We start from the raw sequence: 16,488 nt of genomic DNA, 5'->3' as shown, positions 1-16,488 counted from the left end.
TCAGATTTACTTTCTTTGAGAGAGTTCAAAATTGCATAAAGGGGACTCCACAGCTCATAAGTGCACGCATAGGTAGTACCCTCCGTACAATTACACACATATATATATATATATATATATATATATATATATATATATATATATATATATATATCTTTTTTAAAATGATCCCCTCAGTGTTTCTTACTTTATATTTGAAGATTGTAGTCAGTAAGCACCTCAAATATGTATCAAAAGCATGCCAATGCTGTCTGTGGGAAGCCCATGTATGACTGTGCCCTCCTCTCATCCCTCACACAATACCCGCTACAGTGTTCACATAAGTTAAACGCTGATTATGAAGCAGCCAGCTTCACGTGTGTATTACGAGGAAACCTATTGCCTTGAAATGTTCAGAGCAGAAAAATGTACAGTAGGTTTTGGTGCCCATCTATTGCCATCATATCAAGACATCAATTAACATAGGTGTGTGTGTGTGTGTGTACAGTCAAAGGATAGATGTCTTCCTTCATTACATCTGTAGCTGGAATAAATGGCATAGTTTACTAGGCAGCATGCAAAACATGTGTTACTACTCTTAGGTATGTATTCTGGCAATCTCTTGAATCAGTGGGTGAGTGTAGTCATTTACACCATGTCAAAACATGACATCGTAATTTACCTTTCTAGGTAAAGCATTAAAGTTTCTGGATTAGTACAATTCTACCCAAGCAATTCTGGAATATGTTTGGATAGTATTTTATTGTGAGCAGAACAAATATAGAGATATGGTGTCATGATGTGAATCACATGCATACATAGGTTGTTGCTCCATCTAAAATGGAACTTCCTCAGAGTGCCTTTCCTGTTTTTGCATAAGGTATGCAACACAGTGGGACTAATTTTCCATGAGCCCTACCGTAAATAAAGTACGTAAAAGTCTTCCATCAGCCTTTTACACATTGGGCCTCATTACAAGTATGGCGGTAAGACAACAACGGTGTCGATATCGCTACCGGCATCGTTGCTACCATACTAAGAGTTGTGCTCGCGGGCCTCGCCCTGCCCGCCAGGTCCGACCTGTGCACCAGTGCCAGTGCTTCCGAGCTCCCCATTCCCATTCAGCCCTATGGGGTCCAATGGGGATGGGGAGTCCCTTATTGCTGGCACCCGCGAATGGGCAATTACCGGGCCCGCCAATAAAATCATGGGTCCAGCGGCAGCCATGCCTTTGTTACAGGCACGGCTACCGCCAGACCCGTAATGAGGCCCATTGTATCTAGGGTACAGCTCATTTTCATTCATTTGTCTGGCAGAGCAGAGGAGCTGAACGCAACTTGCGTTTCCACCACATCCCTTCCTCTCCACCATACAAATTCCCTTTCATTTGCACCGGCTTGCATTTTAATGACAACACAAATGCTGGGGATCACTACGGATCCTGTCGGCTTTGTAAAGCTGGCAACCTCCATAAGGATCTATGGTACACACTGTTGTTCAAATGACCAAACGTTGGTTGTGGGGACCTAGCAATGCCTGCTTGCAAACTATTAGGTCTGCGGCGTCAAATTATGATTTCATATAAAATGAGCTCCAGTATGTTTCTAAGAGTTTTAGGTTCACTCATCGAAGGGTACCATACCCTTGTCCATGTGACAAGCTGCAATAGAATTGGGGAAACGATGAAGTGTTTGGTGTACAAATACATCGGTATTACATGTAATTTTTTCCAGTAAATTGGTAGTGTTAGTTTAAAAGCACATAAAATAAAGTTTAAAATGAATGAAAAACATAGTACTTATTAAATAATAGAGCACACTATGCTAATCCAGTCATTCAAATGCTTCACAAGAAATACACACATTTTTCACAAACCACTTTAGCTTGAATTTCAACAATACCACCATGTAATTGTTTACTAAAAAAATCAATTTTAAATAACACAGCTTTGTGTTGTGTTCCTTACCTGTGAGCAGGGATCTTGCGGTTGCCTGCAATGAGAATAACATCACATAGCTGCTGCTGCTTTAAGTAGCTCTCCATCTTCCGGAAGGTTTGCTCGGCATGGTGTACTGCCTGATAGAACTCCTCCGAGCTACTGGAGTCCATGTCACTTGGAGGAGCCAGAGGGCAGCTCGTCGCTGACAGCCTGTAAACCACAAAGGAAATGCAGTGTTAAAGAAGTGCCAGCAATTGTCTAGCCTTAATCGCAGCCTCTGGTTGTCACAGACTTCAAGTCATTGATAAGAAAAATCAATATATCTACTTACAGCATTAAAACAAAAAGGCGGCACAGAATTTTCAATTTAAGGAAGCTAACGACTGCTCCCTGCGAGCTCATCAAGCCTCAGAGGGTCAGAGATCTGCTTCCTGAGGAAGCAGTTTTAGATTGGTCCTGGCTGGGAGAGTTCTGTCGTGTCTATTCTGTGTGTTCCTCACACAGATAATACACATCGTAAGTCTCTGCACCAAACGCAGCACATAATATTCAAACTTTAAGTAAAACAACTTATGAAATGTATACTGAAAACGTTGAATCGTGAATCTATCAGAAGTAATATGGGTTAAGGAATATTATTGAATATTATTGAATGGAACAAATAACGTAACTAATGGCTGAAACCTATGCACGCATGATCATTGGTGGTTTGTGTACTCTACAAAATATATATCTAATTTTTATTTTTTATTTGCATATTTATGTTAAGAAAAACATTTTAGCAAGACTGTCTTTACATCTTTCATCAATCATAGCCAAGTCTTTCTTCTATAGTTAGGTCAATAAAATATTTAAACCAGACAGTTCTAATATCTCTTACAGTACATTGTCTGATCTTTCTTAAGTATCTATTGAAAGATAGATGACTGTTATGTTATGTTACATTTATTTATACAGCGCACAGTCGCCCAAGGTATCATGGCGCTAGAGACAGAGGAGGATCAGCGACGGATGCATTTAACCTAAAAGAGCAGTGTTTTAAGCGAGCAGCGAAAGGAGAGATGGTCAATAATGGCACGCAAAGTAAGTTACAGAGAAAGCACGTCCTCCCATCCGAGATAGCCTTACCCACGGGATCAAAAGCAGGAGAGCAGACTGAGATCGGAGAGCGTGTTGTGATGAGCTCTGCCTGCACCTGGTGCAAGTGAGTGGAATGTTGAGATGGAAGGCAGAGCAGAGAATGTGTATCCATGAGTGATTGTTCCTGGGTTGTCAGTTGTAAAGATGTAAGCCCTGAGAGAGGATGCTGGTCCCCATGACTCACCTGACTCTAAGAACTGTATTTAATAAGCCTAAAAAGCACGCCCTTCCATCTGAGATAGCCTTACCCGTGGGATCAGAAGCAGGAGAGCAGACTGAGATCGGCGAGCGTGGGAGGGAACGTATTGGGAGAACCTTTCTTGGAGATATTCTGCTCCCTGTTTATAAAATCAAAGTGACTGAATCATTGATTAATTGCATAAACACTTGCTTAGGTATTTCAGTAAGGACAGTGTGTTGTGATTATAGTACTTAGTATCTCATTAGTTTTATAGTTAATTTATGAACTTTCACAATGCAAAATAAAAGATTTAATGCACATATGTGTTATGTTATCCTATAGTTGTATAGAGCTTCCTGCCACATGTAACAGTGTCACAGCACTATATGAAGCATGACTCTTAGGCTGACCATGGTCTAAAAAGATTAGCCAGATTAGCAACACAATGGGCCTCATTATAAGTAGCCCGGTAAAAACGGGTTCATTACCGGCATGCCGGTAAGAGCGGGTCCGTGCTCGTATGAACCCGCTAATAGCGGGTGATTACGAGTGCGCGAGCACGCACGAACCCCCATGCCGATAATGGTAATACCGGCATGCCGCTAAAGGCCCTCCAACCCCCCGATAGCGGCATCAGGGGACTCGCCGATAACGGCACCGCCTCAGAGCAACCCCTAAATACCGGCCCGGTAATACCACCATGCTAATACCAGGCTCGCAAAACCAGACCCGGAAATTACATCATCGCGCAGGAACGGGAAATGGGCCGGCGGCCATCTTTAAAAACACAATCCATTGCCATCCTCCCTAACCAGTCTTTTCGTGTCGTGCTGTGTTGGAAAACCCTGAGGATGTCCAAGGCCACCTGGAAGACGACCACCCGGCAGCGGAAGAAGCGTTTTTCAGACTCTGACCTCAATATGCTTGCTGACACTCTGGCTGCACATGCAGCCATAATGAAAAGCAATGATATGAAGCGAGAAGCCCAGATGAGGAGAAAGGAAATATGGCAGGAGGTTGCCCGGAAGGTGTCGGCCGTGGGGACCACCCCACGCCCCGTGCGTGACCGCCGCAAGAGGTGGGACGACCTCCGCTTGAGGGTGCGAAACATCCTATCGAGCAACAGGAGGGCAGCCATGGAGACAGGTGGGGTTCCACATTCACCTGCTAAGCTGATGCCCTGGGAGGAGACTGCCAGCACTTTTATTGATTCTGAGTCAATAGAGGGATTCGGAAAGGTGAAGATGGGTGTGGCATCATCCACAGAAAGAGGTGAATGACCCTGCACATCCCTGTAGGGGAAAAAATGACTTAGCACTAGTGACGTGGATGTGAGACTAGGCAAGGAAATGCATGTCCGTACACCCACATCAACATATCCAAGTTAAGATTGCGGCCCAAACCCTGCCACACAGAAATGCATGCTGAGTGCCAATCCCATAACCTACACACGGGCAACATACCAGGACCGTGCCCATGTAACCCAACACACAAACCCCATATCAGCGGCATGCCACCTGCCATGCAGTGAATACTAACATGCCCCCTCTGAATATCCTGCGTGACACACCTGTAAGACATGAATGCATGATCAAATTAATAATGAACAGCACCATCGTGTGCCTCTGCCATGTCACACCATCACTGATGCCCTGCATCTCTTCTACCCCCAGGCACCGATGAGGAAGAAGCAACCCAGGAGACCACCGCGAGGGCATCCACCTCACATCCTAAGAAGAGGGCTACCACCACCACCTCCGCTGGAGGCAAGCAGGCCACAGCCACTGCCAGTGTGCCTGTGCGAGCTGGGACACAGCCAGCAACACCTGCTGCCAGTGTGCCTGACACACTACTGACCCAGCAGGCCACACCCACATCTGTCGAAGGGGAGTCCCTGGAAGCACCCGCCTCCACTGGGAAGAACTTGATGCCAGTGTGGAGCCTGAGGGAGACACCGAGGTGACGTGCCCGGCCATCCCGAGCCCCGTGCCCACCTCCTTGCCCCAACACCTACAGTCACCCACCTGCAGTGAAGCTGATCCCTGCCTCCATGACTGTGACCTACCCACCTCTGATGAGTACAGTCCCGAAAACGCCATCCACGAGACTGCACAACCCACCACTCCAGCCCCCTCCAAAACCCTGGAGGCCTGACAGGAGGCCATGTTAGACCTACTCCGCCAGTACAAAGCGGACGGGAAAGAAACCAGGCGGGGCATTGCTACAGCAATTGCGGGGACCACAGCAGCCATTGCAGCCAACACAGCCCCTGTTAATGCATCGGATCGGCTAAAGGGACTGACTGGGGGCGGTGACACAGGTGCTGACTTCAATGCTGCTCCATATGCAGCGGCCACGGCTTGCAGGAGGTGTGGAACCTGCCAGCGACTCACCTACTACCTCCACACCAGCTTCATCTGTCCCCACCAGCCCAGTGCGCCAGACACGTAGGAGTGCAAGGCACACTGAAATGCCACCTCCGGACAGGAAGAAGTCCCGGAAGTAGTGTGGGCTGACAATGGGAGTGGGACACAAGGTTGGGGGTGAAGGGGTGCATTTTGTGGAGTCTTTTGGGGGTATTGGTGTTGGTTGGGGGTTTTGGAGTTTGTTGGGGGGGTCTGGGAGTTTGTTGGGAGATTAGAGTGGGGGGAGTGGGCACATTTTTGCTGTTGTAAATAATACACACGTTGTGATAAGAAAAGTCTATGGCTGGACATTGTTATTTTCGTGTGCATGCATTTAATGTGTTACGGAGTTGGGAGTGCCCAACTCCCAACATTCCCTATGTGCATGTCCACATTGGCCCAGTGTCTGACTGACACATGACTTTCATAGTCCATGTGGGTAAGGAGTATTAGTGAATCTGTGCTTGGAGTAGTGCATGGCCATACCATGCATCATGTACTAGCAGGGGGGCTACTTCACCTCCGTCTCCAACCTCATCATCCTCACCCGGGGCATGCATGTCAATGTCAGGTGGCAGTGGTACATTTCTCCGGACGCACATGTTGTGCAGCATGACAAAGGCCATGGTGATCTTTGCCACCTTCTCAGGCCTATATAGGAGTGCCCCACCAGACCTGCTCAGGCAGCAGAAACGCGCCTTCAACAGGCCAAAGGTCTGCTCTATCACAACACGGGTGCGGGTGTGCACACAAATGTACTCCTCTTCATGGCTGTTCTGCGGATTCCCCACAGGGGTAAGTTGCCATGGCCTCAAGGGATATCCTCCGTCGCCTGCAAGCAAATACAAATAGGTGTGTGTCTCTCTGAGGTGGCACCTTCAGGAAGCACAGTCATGGCGGAAGCAATTTGGTGTGGACATGCACATGTCCCTGTACGTATGCAAAATGGTCACCTACATGCATTCTAAACTGTTATTAGGTGTGTTAGTCTGGATGGCATTCAATAGATGATGCAGGGTGTAATCATGCATGCTGAGGCGGATGCACTGTGGTAGTACGACAATGTTTAGCCTCCCATTCAAGTAGTTAGTTCTATGAATGGTCACACTAGCCACATTGGCCCAGTTGCCATCCTGTAGAGTCATGCACTGCTTGCCATCACCATGGTGGCCTGGTTGTGCCTCTTACTTGTTGTCATCGATATGCATTATTTGTTTAATTTGTGCCAGTGATGTGTCATGTTCCGTTTGTGAGGTTCAGGTCTGGAGTGTTTAGCTCTGCATGCATTCTCCAATCACCAACAATTGCCACCCAGGTGGGGTATGCATCCCCTCACCCCATTCCCAACCAGGTGGAGTATGCATCCCTACACATCAGTACCCCAGAGCACTGCCATGGCCCAGTTGTGCAACTCACCAAGCAACCAGGCACGTGGTCCAGCATATAGCTCCATGTGACGGGGTAGGGTGGAGTTGCGCAGTACCATGGCATCATGTGTTGATCCGGGATATCGGGCGCAGCAAAGTTTGATGATCTTGCTGGAGTCACATGCCATCTGCACATTGATGGAGTGGTATTGCTTGCGATTGCGGTACACTGCCTTTATGGCATGGGGGACTACCAATTCAACATGTGTGCAGTCCAGGCGACCAACACAATTGGGCATGCCTGCCAGTGCATGGAAGCCTACTTTGGTGTCGGCTATCTCCTGGCCAGTCCGTGGTAGGGATATGTGGGTGCTTGCATGCTTCAGGAGGGCATCCAGCACTTGTTTCAACATGCGTGAAAAAAGTGGTTGGGAAATGCCATGCAGCTGCCCCACTGTGTGTTGATAGGTGCCTGTGGCCAGGAAGTGGAGCACGGACACCAACTTTTAGTAGTGGGGGGATGGCAGTGCGTATTTCTATGAGGCTGCCTATGTTGTTGTGTATCATGTCCACTATGGTGGCGATGATGTCCCGGTCCAACCAGTACAGGGTGTGGATCTGCTCAGGGGTTAGGTTGAATGGGCTGGGTCTGGTGTGAGGGATTGGTGGCTGCCTACGAGGCACTGCTGGTGGTATTTGCTGGGCCTGTCTCACCCTCCTTCTCCTCCTGCGCCTCCTCTGTGCTGCCTGTTGTTGCTGCTGTAGTTGTTGTTGTAGTTGGTGTTGTTGCTGTAGTTGTAGCAGTGTTGGAATGTCCTCCAGCGCCATGATTGCAACAGCTAGTAGTGGCATTTTGGTGTTGGAAGGGGTGTGGGTGTGCTCATTTTATACTGGCCCAGCCTCCATTGCCTCCACCTGTGGGGATTGTGTGCACCTCTGGCAGTTGGCTTGTTTCCAGATTGCTGTTTGCGGGTGGTCCGCGATGCCTGTATGGCCGGCATCGTGCAGCCCGTGATTACTGGCTTTGCAATGCCGGTATTTGCATGTCCGCGTGGGTTTGGATGTCCCCATATTACCGGCATGCCGGTATTTGCTCCCAAAAGGGGGCGCGTGAACGCGCCCATGCCGCTATTAGTGGCGCCGTTATTTAGGGTGCCGCTAATACCCGGTTGCTGGGTCAGAATACACCGGAGCGGTAAACAATGCCGATATTACCATACCGGCATCGTTTTTGCCTTACCACCAACCTTGTAATGAGGCCCAATGCATTCAGTAGATATTGGACTTTAGGCACAGTAAGGAAAGTAGAAATGTCTATTATGGAGACATTCAAATCCAAAGAATGTGTCGGGAAGAGACAACTACAGCACTGAAGATGATAGAGATTATGGGATAACTGTACCACACTTCTTTTTTGTGGGACTCAGCTGTAAAGCTCTGGGGAAAAGCGCTAAAAGAGGAAAGTAGTGGGAATGACAAGTGTATGACGCCCGCAAAGCAACTGTGTACAGTTGAGGGTTCTGCTATACTTTACATGCAATATGCATGGTAGAGTAGAGACTATGTGATAGCTGACTGACATTTTTGTGGCACTCAGATGTGTGCTATAGGGCGCAGGACTAGATGCAGCATAGGGTGCTTCAATGTTCTGTTCTGTGTAGCACTCACAAAGACCTCATTTAGAGAGCCAAATTGTAAACAAAGATCTCAGGACCTGCTGTAATGGTGCCTTGAAAGCCCAGGGACACAAGAACCTATGTTTGCATTTAACTGCATAAATAGTGGTATAACATTAGGGCTGCAAATAGCTGTGCCCACAACGTTACAGCGCATACTTTTGTAAGTGGTGCTCCCTTGTTTGTATGTGGGTGTTCCCTTTGTAAATCAGAGCCTTGTCACAAGCATGCCAAATATCCTTTGGAGTAAGAATGCACAAACTTATCACAAGAGGTGTGCTTAATATGCAAGTATCACATTACAGCGAGCAAAAGGTTTGTGGGGTCATTAATGGGCTATCCTTCTCTTTATTTCCTCTGAGGCAGTGCCATTTCATACCTATTTCTCCTTTGGAAAGACCCTAACCCATGTCCATCTTGTGACCCATTGTGCTATGTCAGGGGTCACCTCCGAACTCACCAATAATAAATTACAAAAGTAGTCAAAAAAGGACTGTATGCAGGCAAGATGTAACACAGTTTTATTTAGGGCCCAGACACAGCTGGGACAGCTTTATTCAAACAAATCATGAAACAGAACTGCATGAGAAGGTGCTGTCAAAGAAACACCCCTAAATCTAAGACTTTTATAATAATTGAGTTGATTAACATTAGTAATTTCGCAACATGAACAAATCTCCCCACACCGAGCTGATTGGTGCTTGGACAACGGACCCTTATAGAAAAACATGCATTATATTCTGTAATTGGGTCCACAAACCTTCCCACACTGAACATAATTAAACTGTGTGATGTCACAATCCAACCTACACTTCCCACATTGTAATGACAATTCATTGAAATATTTCAGATGACCAGCAGAACTTTATTCAAATGCGATGGTCATCTCCTTTAAGTTCTCATGTGAAGCGCTCCCTTCTATGGCACTGCCAGAACCTTGAACCATGGATGCACTGTGATACAAATATTGCATATTAAGAACTCTTCGGCTACTTACCAGGCAAAATGTTCTAAGGGGCAATTTGAAATAGCTGTGGTTCTCTTAGAGCCATCTAAAAATCATGTTTTGCAAATTATTTTGACTTGTGAAACGGTTATGCTCTTCATGCCTGTTGGTCAAACTCATGGGTTCTAATCTGTGACCTCAGAAAATAACAACTGTTGTTTTGCTTCTTACCATATCAACCTGGGATTGTGGGACCTGCTTTGTATTACCAGCTGCTGCAACTTTGTTGCAGATTCATAAAAGTTAATACATGTTGGCTGCAAAAGGCATGGTGCAAGGCCTATAAACTGTGTCTTAGCCTACCTCTAGGTTTGGTCATACTTACCAGCAACCCTATATTTCTGTCACATGTACATTATTTTTATTTTGGGTTTGACTTGTTTAACGATTAAAAGGAGCCCTCTTCCCTTTTTCAGTGCTACTCTCCCAATTGATATGTGTGCACCGTTTCACAGTGCAGAACTTGCATTTGTATTACATTATTCCCCCTTTTTATTGATCTATCAATAACTAACACTTTTTGTGCCTCCCATTCCCTTTCTGCTACTTTACCTTTGTGAATCCATATCTCCCCCGATTTCCTCCCAACCATCCAGAGTTTACCCCACCCGTACACCCTGTGCCATTCTTTAAGCATGAGATCCAAAATTGTTGATCATTCTCTAAGTCTGCTGGTTGTTTAAAGACCCACACATCAGGATACCATTCTTCATTTTCCCCAATTATTTTATTACCACCCTTCTTTTCAGTATCCATTTGATCAACACCTAAGGTTAACATCAACTGTCCTTTTTTCTTACTAGAATATAATTAAGAAATGTTCTTAATGATGCAGAAGGTGATGACAATGAGCACCAACACAGGGACAGTCACTGGAAAGTGTTTGGAAAGCCATGTGGGTATCCATGTTAAAATGCTGTCCAGCAGACTACTTGATTGCACTCCATTAACTTCACCCGTCATCTTCTCATGGAGTGTCCGTATCACATTATGGCTGCTTTTAATGTTCCATTCCAAGCCTCTCCATCAGGGTTCATTGTACAAAAGCTGCTCCCAAGCTTAGAACAGATCCCTCCCTCAATAGTCGTTAACAGGTCTACAACATAGCTGATTTGGAGGGCCACAAAACAAATAACCATAATCTCTTTCTTAACTGCATTTAAACATTTCGCTGTTGAGTTTGCCAACTGTAGCCCCTCGCATCTGGTGAGGGGTAACCACTTTGCATTAGTGGCGCCCTGGACACCTGGGAACAGAAGTGAGGTAAAAAATGCTGCAGCCGTAGAGTAGAGTCTAAACTCATTGAGGATAGCTGCCAGGTTTTTAGAACTTTTCACAGAAAAATAATTGTTCACCCGCTTCTTCCTCCTTATTGATTTTTGTTCCTCCTCTTTCTGTGCCAATGTCCCCTGCAACGCAATCTTCGTTGTAGTGCTATTTTGAGGCACCACCAAGGGCACACACACCGCTCAAGTCAGGCAGAGGGTGGGAATAGACCTTCGATCCACACACCCACCACATATCCATCACCAAGACAGTCCCCTGCGTCAGTACTGCATTCTGCATCACCTTGTCGCATCCCAAAATGGTGCCCAGGTAGATAGACCCACTCGATTTGAAACACCAAGTGAACCGTGTAAAGCTATTGATGTCAACTGGTTGATGCATTTCATGTGACTAGGTTAAAGTATGGTTAAAGTATGTACATATTTTCCTCAGATTGTCCTCTAACTGTTATTCACCACAGCAGCCACATTTTGTTCAAAACCTGCTAATACTTGAGCATGACATTGCATTATTACCCCCTCCCATCGGTCCCCATACCTTCCTGCTCCTTCTACCTGCATCAATGGTCTTGTATGACACAAAGGTATGCTTTTTCCTTCCTCACCTGTCCACCATATTCTCTTGAGGTCTCCTATTTGTATTTCCCCTTGTTTAGGACCCCGAGTGACATACTCCACTACCTTATGCTGTGTTTCCTCATTTTTAAGCATTTTTGTTAATTTCCCGAAATTTTCTTCATATGGGTTTTCACCATCATCCACCCACTGAGCAGTTACAGTTTTTTCCTGGAATGAACTTCTAGGGCTGCAGAGTGACAGGTGAATTAGGTATTCTTCTTCCTCATAGCACACAGCTTCGTATAGGAAAGGCTTTGGCACTCCTATCAAGTGTGGAATGAGAGAGCAGACATAGCATGTGCCATTTCCCCGCTCTCTCCTCACACGTAACATCTTGTCGTACCAAACTTTTCCAGTTGATGAATCTGGCTCTCCTGCAGTGCCATGATGAAAACCTTCTTCAATCATTTAACTATTTTTTCCTTATTTATGTTTTCATTTAATCGTGCTCCACTGTTTTCCCTTAAAACCAAACATTTCAAAAGCATTAATCCTATACTAAAACATGTTAACATCATCACACACCAAAACACTGAATACTTCTGTTTCTTCTTAATTAAAACATTTTCTTTAAAGGCATTTACATATTTTTCTTTTGCTGGTTTTCAATAAAGTCTATAAGCAGAGAAAAAGTTTAAAGAAATCTCCCAGATACTCCCTATCATATTGTACTTCAGGAGACGTAGCTCTTGTCTTTGTGTACTTCGGTGATGTGGATCCAACCCCGCCGCCCATCGATCTTCACGACTGCAGGTGTCAAATAGATTGCGGTATGTGGACTGGTGAAGTGATCCTTCTTCCAGTTGCAGACTTGATTCTTTAACAATACCTTTTCCCCTGTGTAAAGAGGTGCAACTTGTGGGAATTGACCTGATTGTCTGCTTTCAGTTTCGGCCTCCTTTGCAAGGAGATATAGTGAATGGATTTTGTGAGTTCTTTGAGACAACATATTAAATCCCCTCCCCCAATGTGCAAGAGGAGGAATGAGCATCAGAAATTCTACGTGACAGTGGAATAGGTGCATGCATTCTGCGCCGTTTAACAATCTCATGAGGAGTCAAGTGGTGATCTAGTCCAGGCATACTGTGCAGTGCAAACAAAGCAAGGGGCAAGCACTGCACCTAGGATTTTCCAAGCGTTTGCATAAACTTTGCTAAGCGCATTTTTAGAAGTCCATTCATATTTATTTATTTATTTATTTTTTCCATTTGTCTAACGCAGGCAAACCTTCAGGCATCAGGGTGCTTGTGAAGACCAGTTACATGAAACCTGTGGGCAACAACTTCTTGATTGAAGAGCTTATCTTCTCTACCAAATTGTTGGCTTGTGCATGACAAACCATCCTTAGTTTATGCTTTATCCCCAGGAGTGTTGTTACTTCCTTTATTAAATCATTAGCAAACTGTTGAACATTGTCAGAACAAATTACAGCTGGGATCCCCCATCTTGGGAACACCTCCCTCATCAGGAATTTGGCTGCAGAATGCTAGTCATTATGGGCACAGGGAAATGCCTCAAGCCAATGTGAGAGTGGACACATAGCTACAAGCAGATACCTATATGAGGTACATCTCTCTTCCATATCAACGTAGTCAATATGCAAATGCTGGAAGGGGCCCTCTGTTTGCATCAATGTTCCCTGCACAACTCTTAATGTGTGATCTGGCAAACATTTTGGGCATATCATTCAGTTATTTACAAACTCTACAACACTCTCACTCAAATTTGGTATGAACCAATCTTCACTTATCCTATCAGCCACATCCTCTTTCGATATGTGGGTGGGGTAGTGAAGCTGTTCCAATGCCACCTGCAATAATTTCTTTGTCATGACCACTTTTCCTGTGCTGTAAAGCTGCCATACCAAATGAGTTGGGGAATAAGAGCATCATCTCCACTTCCACATCTCCTTCTCCGAATCTGATGCTTCTGCCTGCAATTCTATTATGTGCATGATTGGGGTTGCATTAACATTTTCGGGTAATGCATCTTTTTCTTTGCTCACTTTTAAAACTCCTAGTGTTTTCTTTTCCTTTCCTTTTTTGCAAGGAAACAGCACGTGTTCCTCCTGGTAGATATGCTGCTTCTTTTGCTGCTCTGTCTGCTCTTTCGTTACCTACTGAAATGAAATCTTGGCCACCTGTGTGGGCTTTGAATTTCATTAAAGTTGGGAGTGGCAACATTTCTAATAATTTACTGATGAACCCTGCATGCTGAACTGGTGTGCCATCACTTTTATTGAATCCTCTCTTCTCCCATCTTGCTCGTCCTGAGTGCACTGCGGAAGTGACATAGGCTGAATCAGAGAAAATGTTTACTACCGGCCCTTTGACATATTTAGTGCTTCAATCAGGGCCACCAATTCTGCTGCCTGTGCAGATTAGTGGCCTGGTAGTCTTGTCTGTGAGTACACTATAAACTCCTCCCCCTTGTGTACTCCATCCCTGAGCCCTACCACTGCGGAACCTGAATGTCTTTTTCCTGTTGTCTGATCAATACTGGAGCTTCCGTTAATAAACATCATGGCCCACCCTTTGATCACCTCTTCCTTAACCAGGGGGTTGCCTTCCCTCCTATCTATACATGCTATGCAGTCATGTATGTAATCTCCCTCCTCTGTTTTTTCTGCAATGAATTCTGCTGGATTAATAGTCCTGCATCTCACCACTTATATTGCTGGGTTTGACAGTATTACCTCATACCCTGAAGATCTCTGAGTTATCAATGTTGATTTAGTTCTTTTCAGTATTTCAAATAGTGCATGTTCCACATAAAAAATGTGGGCCACCCCATATTTATTGTGGAAGCCTTCTCAATTGCCAATACAGCAGAAAGTGATAATGATGTAAATGATAATGATGTGTTATTTATATAGTGCCTTTATCCAAAGTGCTTTACAGAGCACATATTTACATACAATATCACCCAACCGAAATTAGTACTCATTTATTGACCTCAGAAGGATGAAAGGCTGAGGTGGCCTTGCCAGGATTCGAACCTGCGACCTGCAGATCACGGTCAGATCGCAGCAGCAAGCGTTCAACCCACTGAGCTTTCTTACCGGCTGATCTGCATAGAGGCATCACTGCATCTAGGGATCCTCTGTAATATGCAAGTGGTTTGTGTCCATGTCCTTGTTTCTGTGTCAGCACTGCTGTCATTACTTTTCCAACTGAATGGGAAAACAGATGAAACCTCTCCTTGTAATTGGGTGTACCCAGTACTGGTGCATGTGCTAACACGTGTTTTAGTTTGTCAAAGCTCTAGCCCATTTCAGATGTTCATTGTATGTGTGTTTTGTGCTTCTGAGCTTCTTTTAATGCATGCAGCAGTTGTCTGGTGTAAGTGGAGTACTCACAAACCCATGCCCTGCAGTAGTTGCATAAGCCTAAAAATTGCTGCAGCTCATTCAATGTTTTTTGTCTTGAAGCTTTATGTATGGCCTCTACTCTTTATGGTGTTATTTTTCTCCCATCTGTTGACTCAATCTGAACCAGGTACACCACTTCTTTCTGACAGTATTGCAATTTCTCTTTGTATCATTTGTCAGCTTGAAAAGTCAGTAGTTTCACTGAGTCCTTTCCACACTCCTCTTCTGTTGTGCTACATACCAATAAGTCGTCAACATACTGTATGACTGTGCTTGACACCTTTAAGTTGCTCAAATCTATTTGTATAACTCTGTTAAATATCCTAGGCCCCTCACAGTACCTTTGTGGAGTTCTACATTGTTTGAAGAATGGTCCCGCAATAATTATATGCAGTGAGATACCTGGAGTATGGGTGTAGTGTAATGGAGAAAAATATGTTCTTCAAATCTACCACAGTAAAAAAGTGTGCCTCAGCTGGAATGCTAAATAAAATAGTTGCAGGGTTTGGGACCAATGGAAACTGTGCATCAATAATATTTTTATAGTTGGCCTGGGTGATAAAAAGCGATACCAAGAGATTTGGGACCTTGATTATTCTCTAGAAGACATTGACTCAAAAATAAAAAATCTGAACTCCTCAAGGGCCCCGGCCCCGACGGGCTAACAAACGCGATGCTGAAAGAACATCGTCAGGAATGGGCACACTTTATAAAAACTGTCCTTGATAAGATCTGTAAGGCCCGAGAATTACCGTTGTCTTGGAAAACGGCAACCATTGTGGCAATTTATAAACAAGGCCAAAGGGATGACCCACAGAACTACCACCCCATCGCGTTAAGATGTCATAGGGAAAATCTTTGGAAGCTTTCTCCTGTCAAAATTCATCAAATGGTCAACTTTGCAAGGCTGGTTCGACCCGTTCCAAACAGGGTTTATCAAAAACATGGGTACATCGCCGAACATAATAATGTTGAACATCCTCAAAGCCCAAAGCCATCAATCGGGGACGAGGATCTACATTGCCTTCGTGGACCTCGTCCAGGCCTTTCAAAGAGTTGACCGTAACCTGCTATGGGAAAAGCTGGCAGATCGAAATTGCCCAGTGGAAATCCTGGACCCATTGATCCAACTTCGCTCTAACACTTTGGTAAGAGTGCGCCTAAACAGAGAGGGGCTATTAAGTCGCCCTATTCCAACTTCAAGAGGGGTGAAACAGGGCTGTCTCCTACCCCAGCCATCTACAACTTTTTCATCGCAGACATCAAGGACCATGATCCCTCACTTTGAATATTTCCACCTACAATAGGGAATTTGAAGATTAACAGACTTCTCTACGCAGATGATCTGATCATGATTGACCAGACACCCATTGGCTTTCAAAGGCAACTGGATAGCCTGCAACGATACTTGCATCAAAATGAGTTGGAACTTAACAAAAGCAAAACCAAAATCATCTGCCTACAGCGAGCAAAAACAATGAAAAATCGGCCCAAGTGGTTCCTGAACGGCAAAAAGATCGA

The 16,488-nt window shown here is 45.0% G+C and overlaps 1 protein-coding gene across 1 annotated transcript in view; it reads right to left on the bottom strand.

Annotated features, from left to right (window-relative positions):
- The window catches only part of KLHL1 (kelch like family member 1), a 1,778,891-nt gene that overhangs the window by 1,264,990 nt on the left and 497,413 nt on the right, over positions 1-16,488 (bottom strand). The window contains exon 2 of the mRNA XM_069639396.1: positions 1,946-2,128. Within this exon, the coding sequence (XP_069495497.1) occupies positions 1,946-2,128 (183 nt within the window). The remainder of the gene's footprint in view (positions 1-1,945; positions 2,129-16,488) is intronic.

Source organism: Ambystoma mexicanum, chromosome 7q (assembly GCF_040938575.1).
Source record: "Ambystoma mexicanum isolate Mex_15411 chromosome 7q, UKY_AmexF1_1, whole genome shotgun sequence".
Taxonomy (NCBI): domain Eukaryota; kingdom Metazoa; phylum Chordata; class Amphibia; order Caudata; family Ambystomatidae; genus Ambystoma; species Ambystoma mexicanum.
The sequence above is the reverse complement of the archived record's forward strand: the minus strand, read 5'-3'. Positions and strand labels throughout refer to the sequence as shown.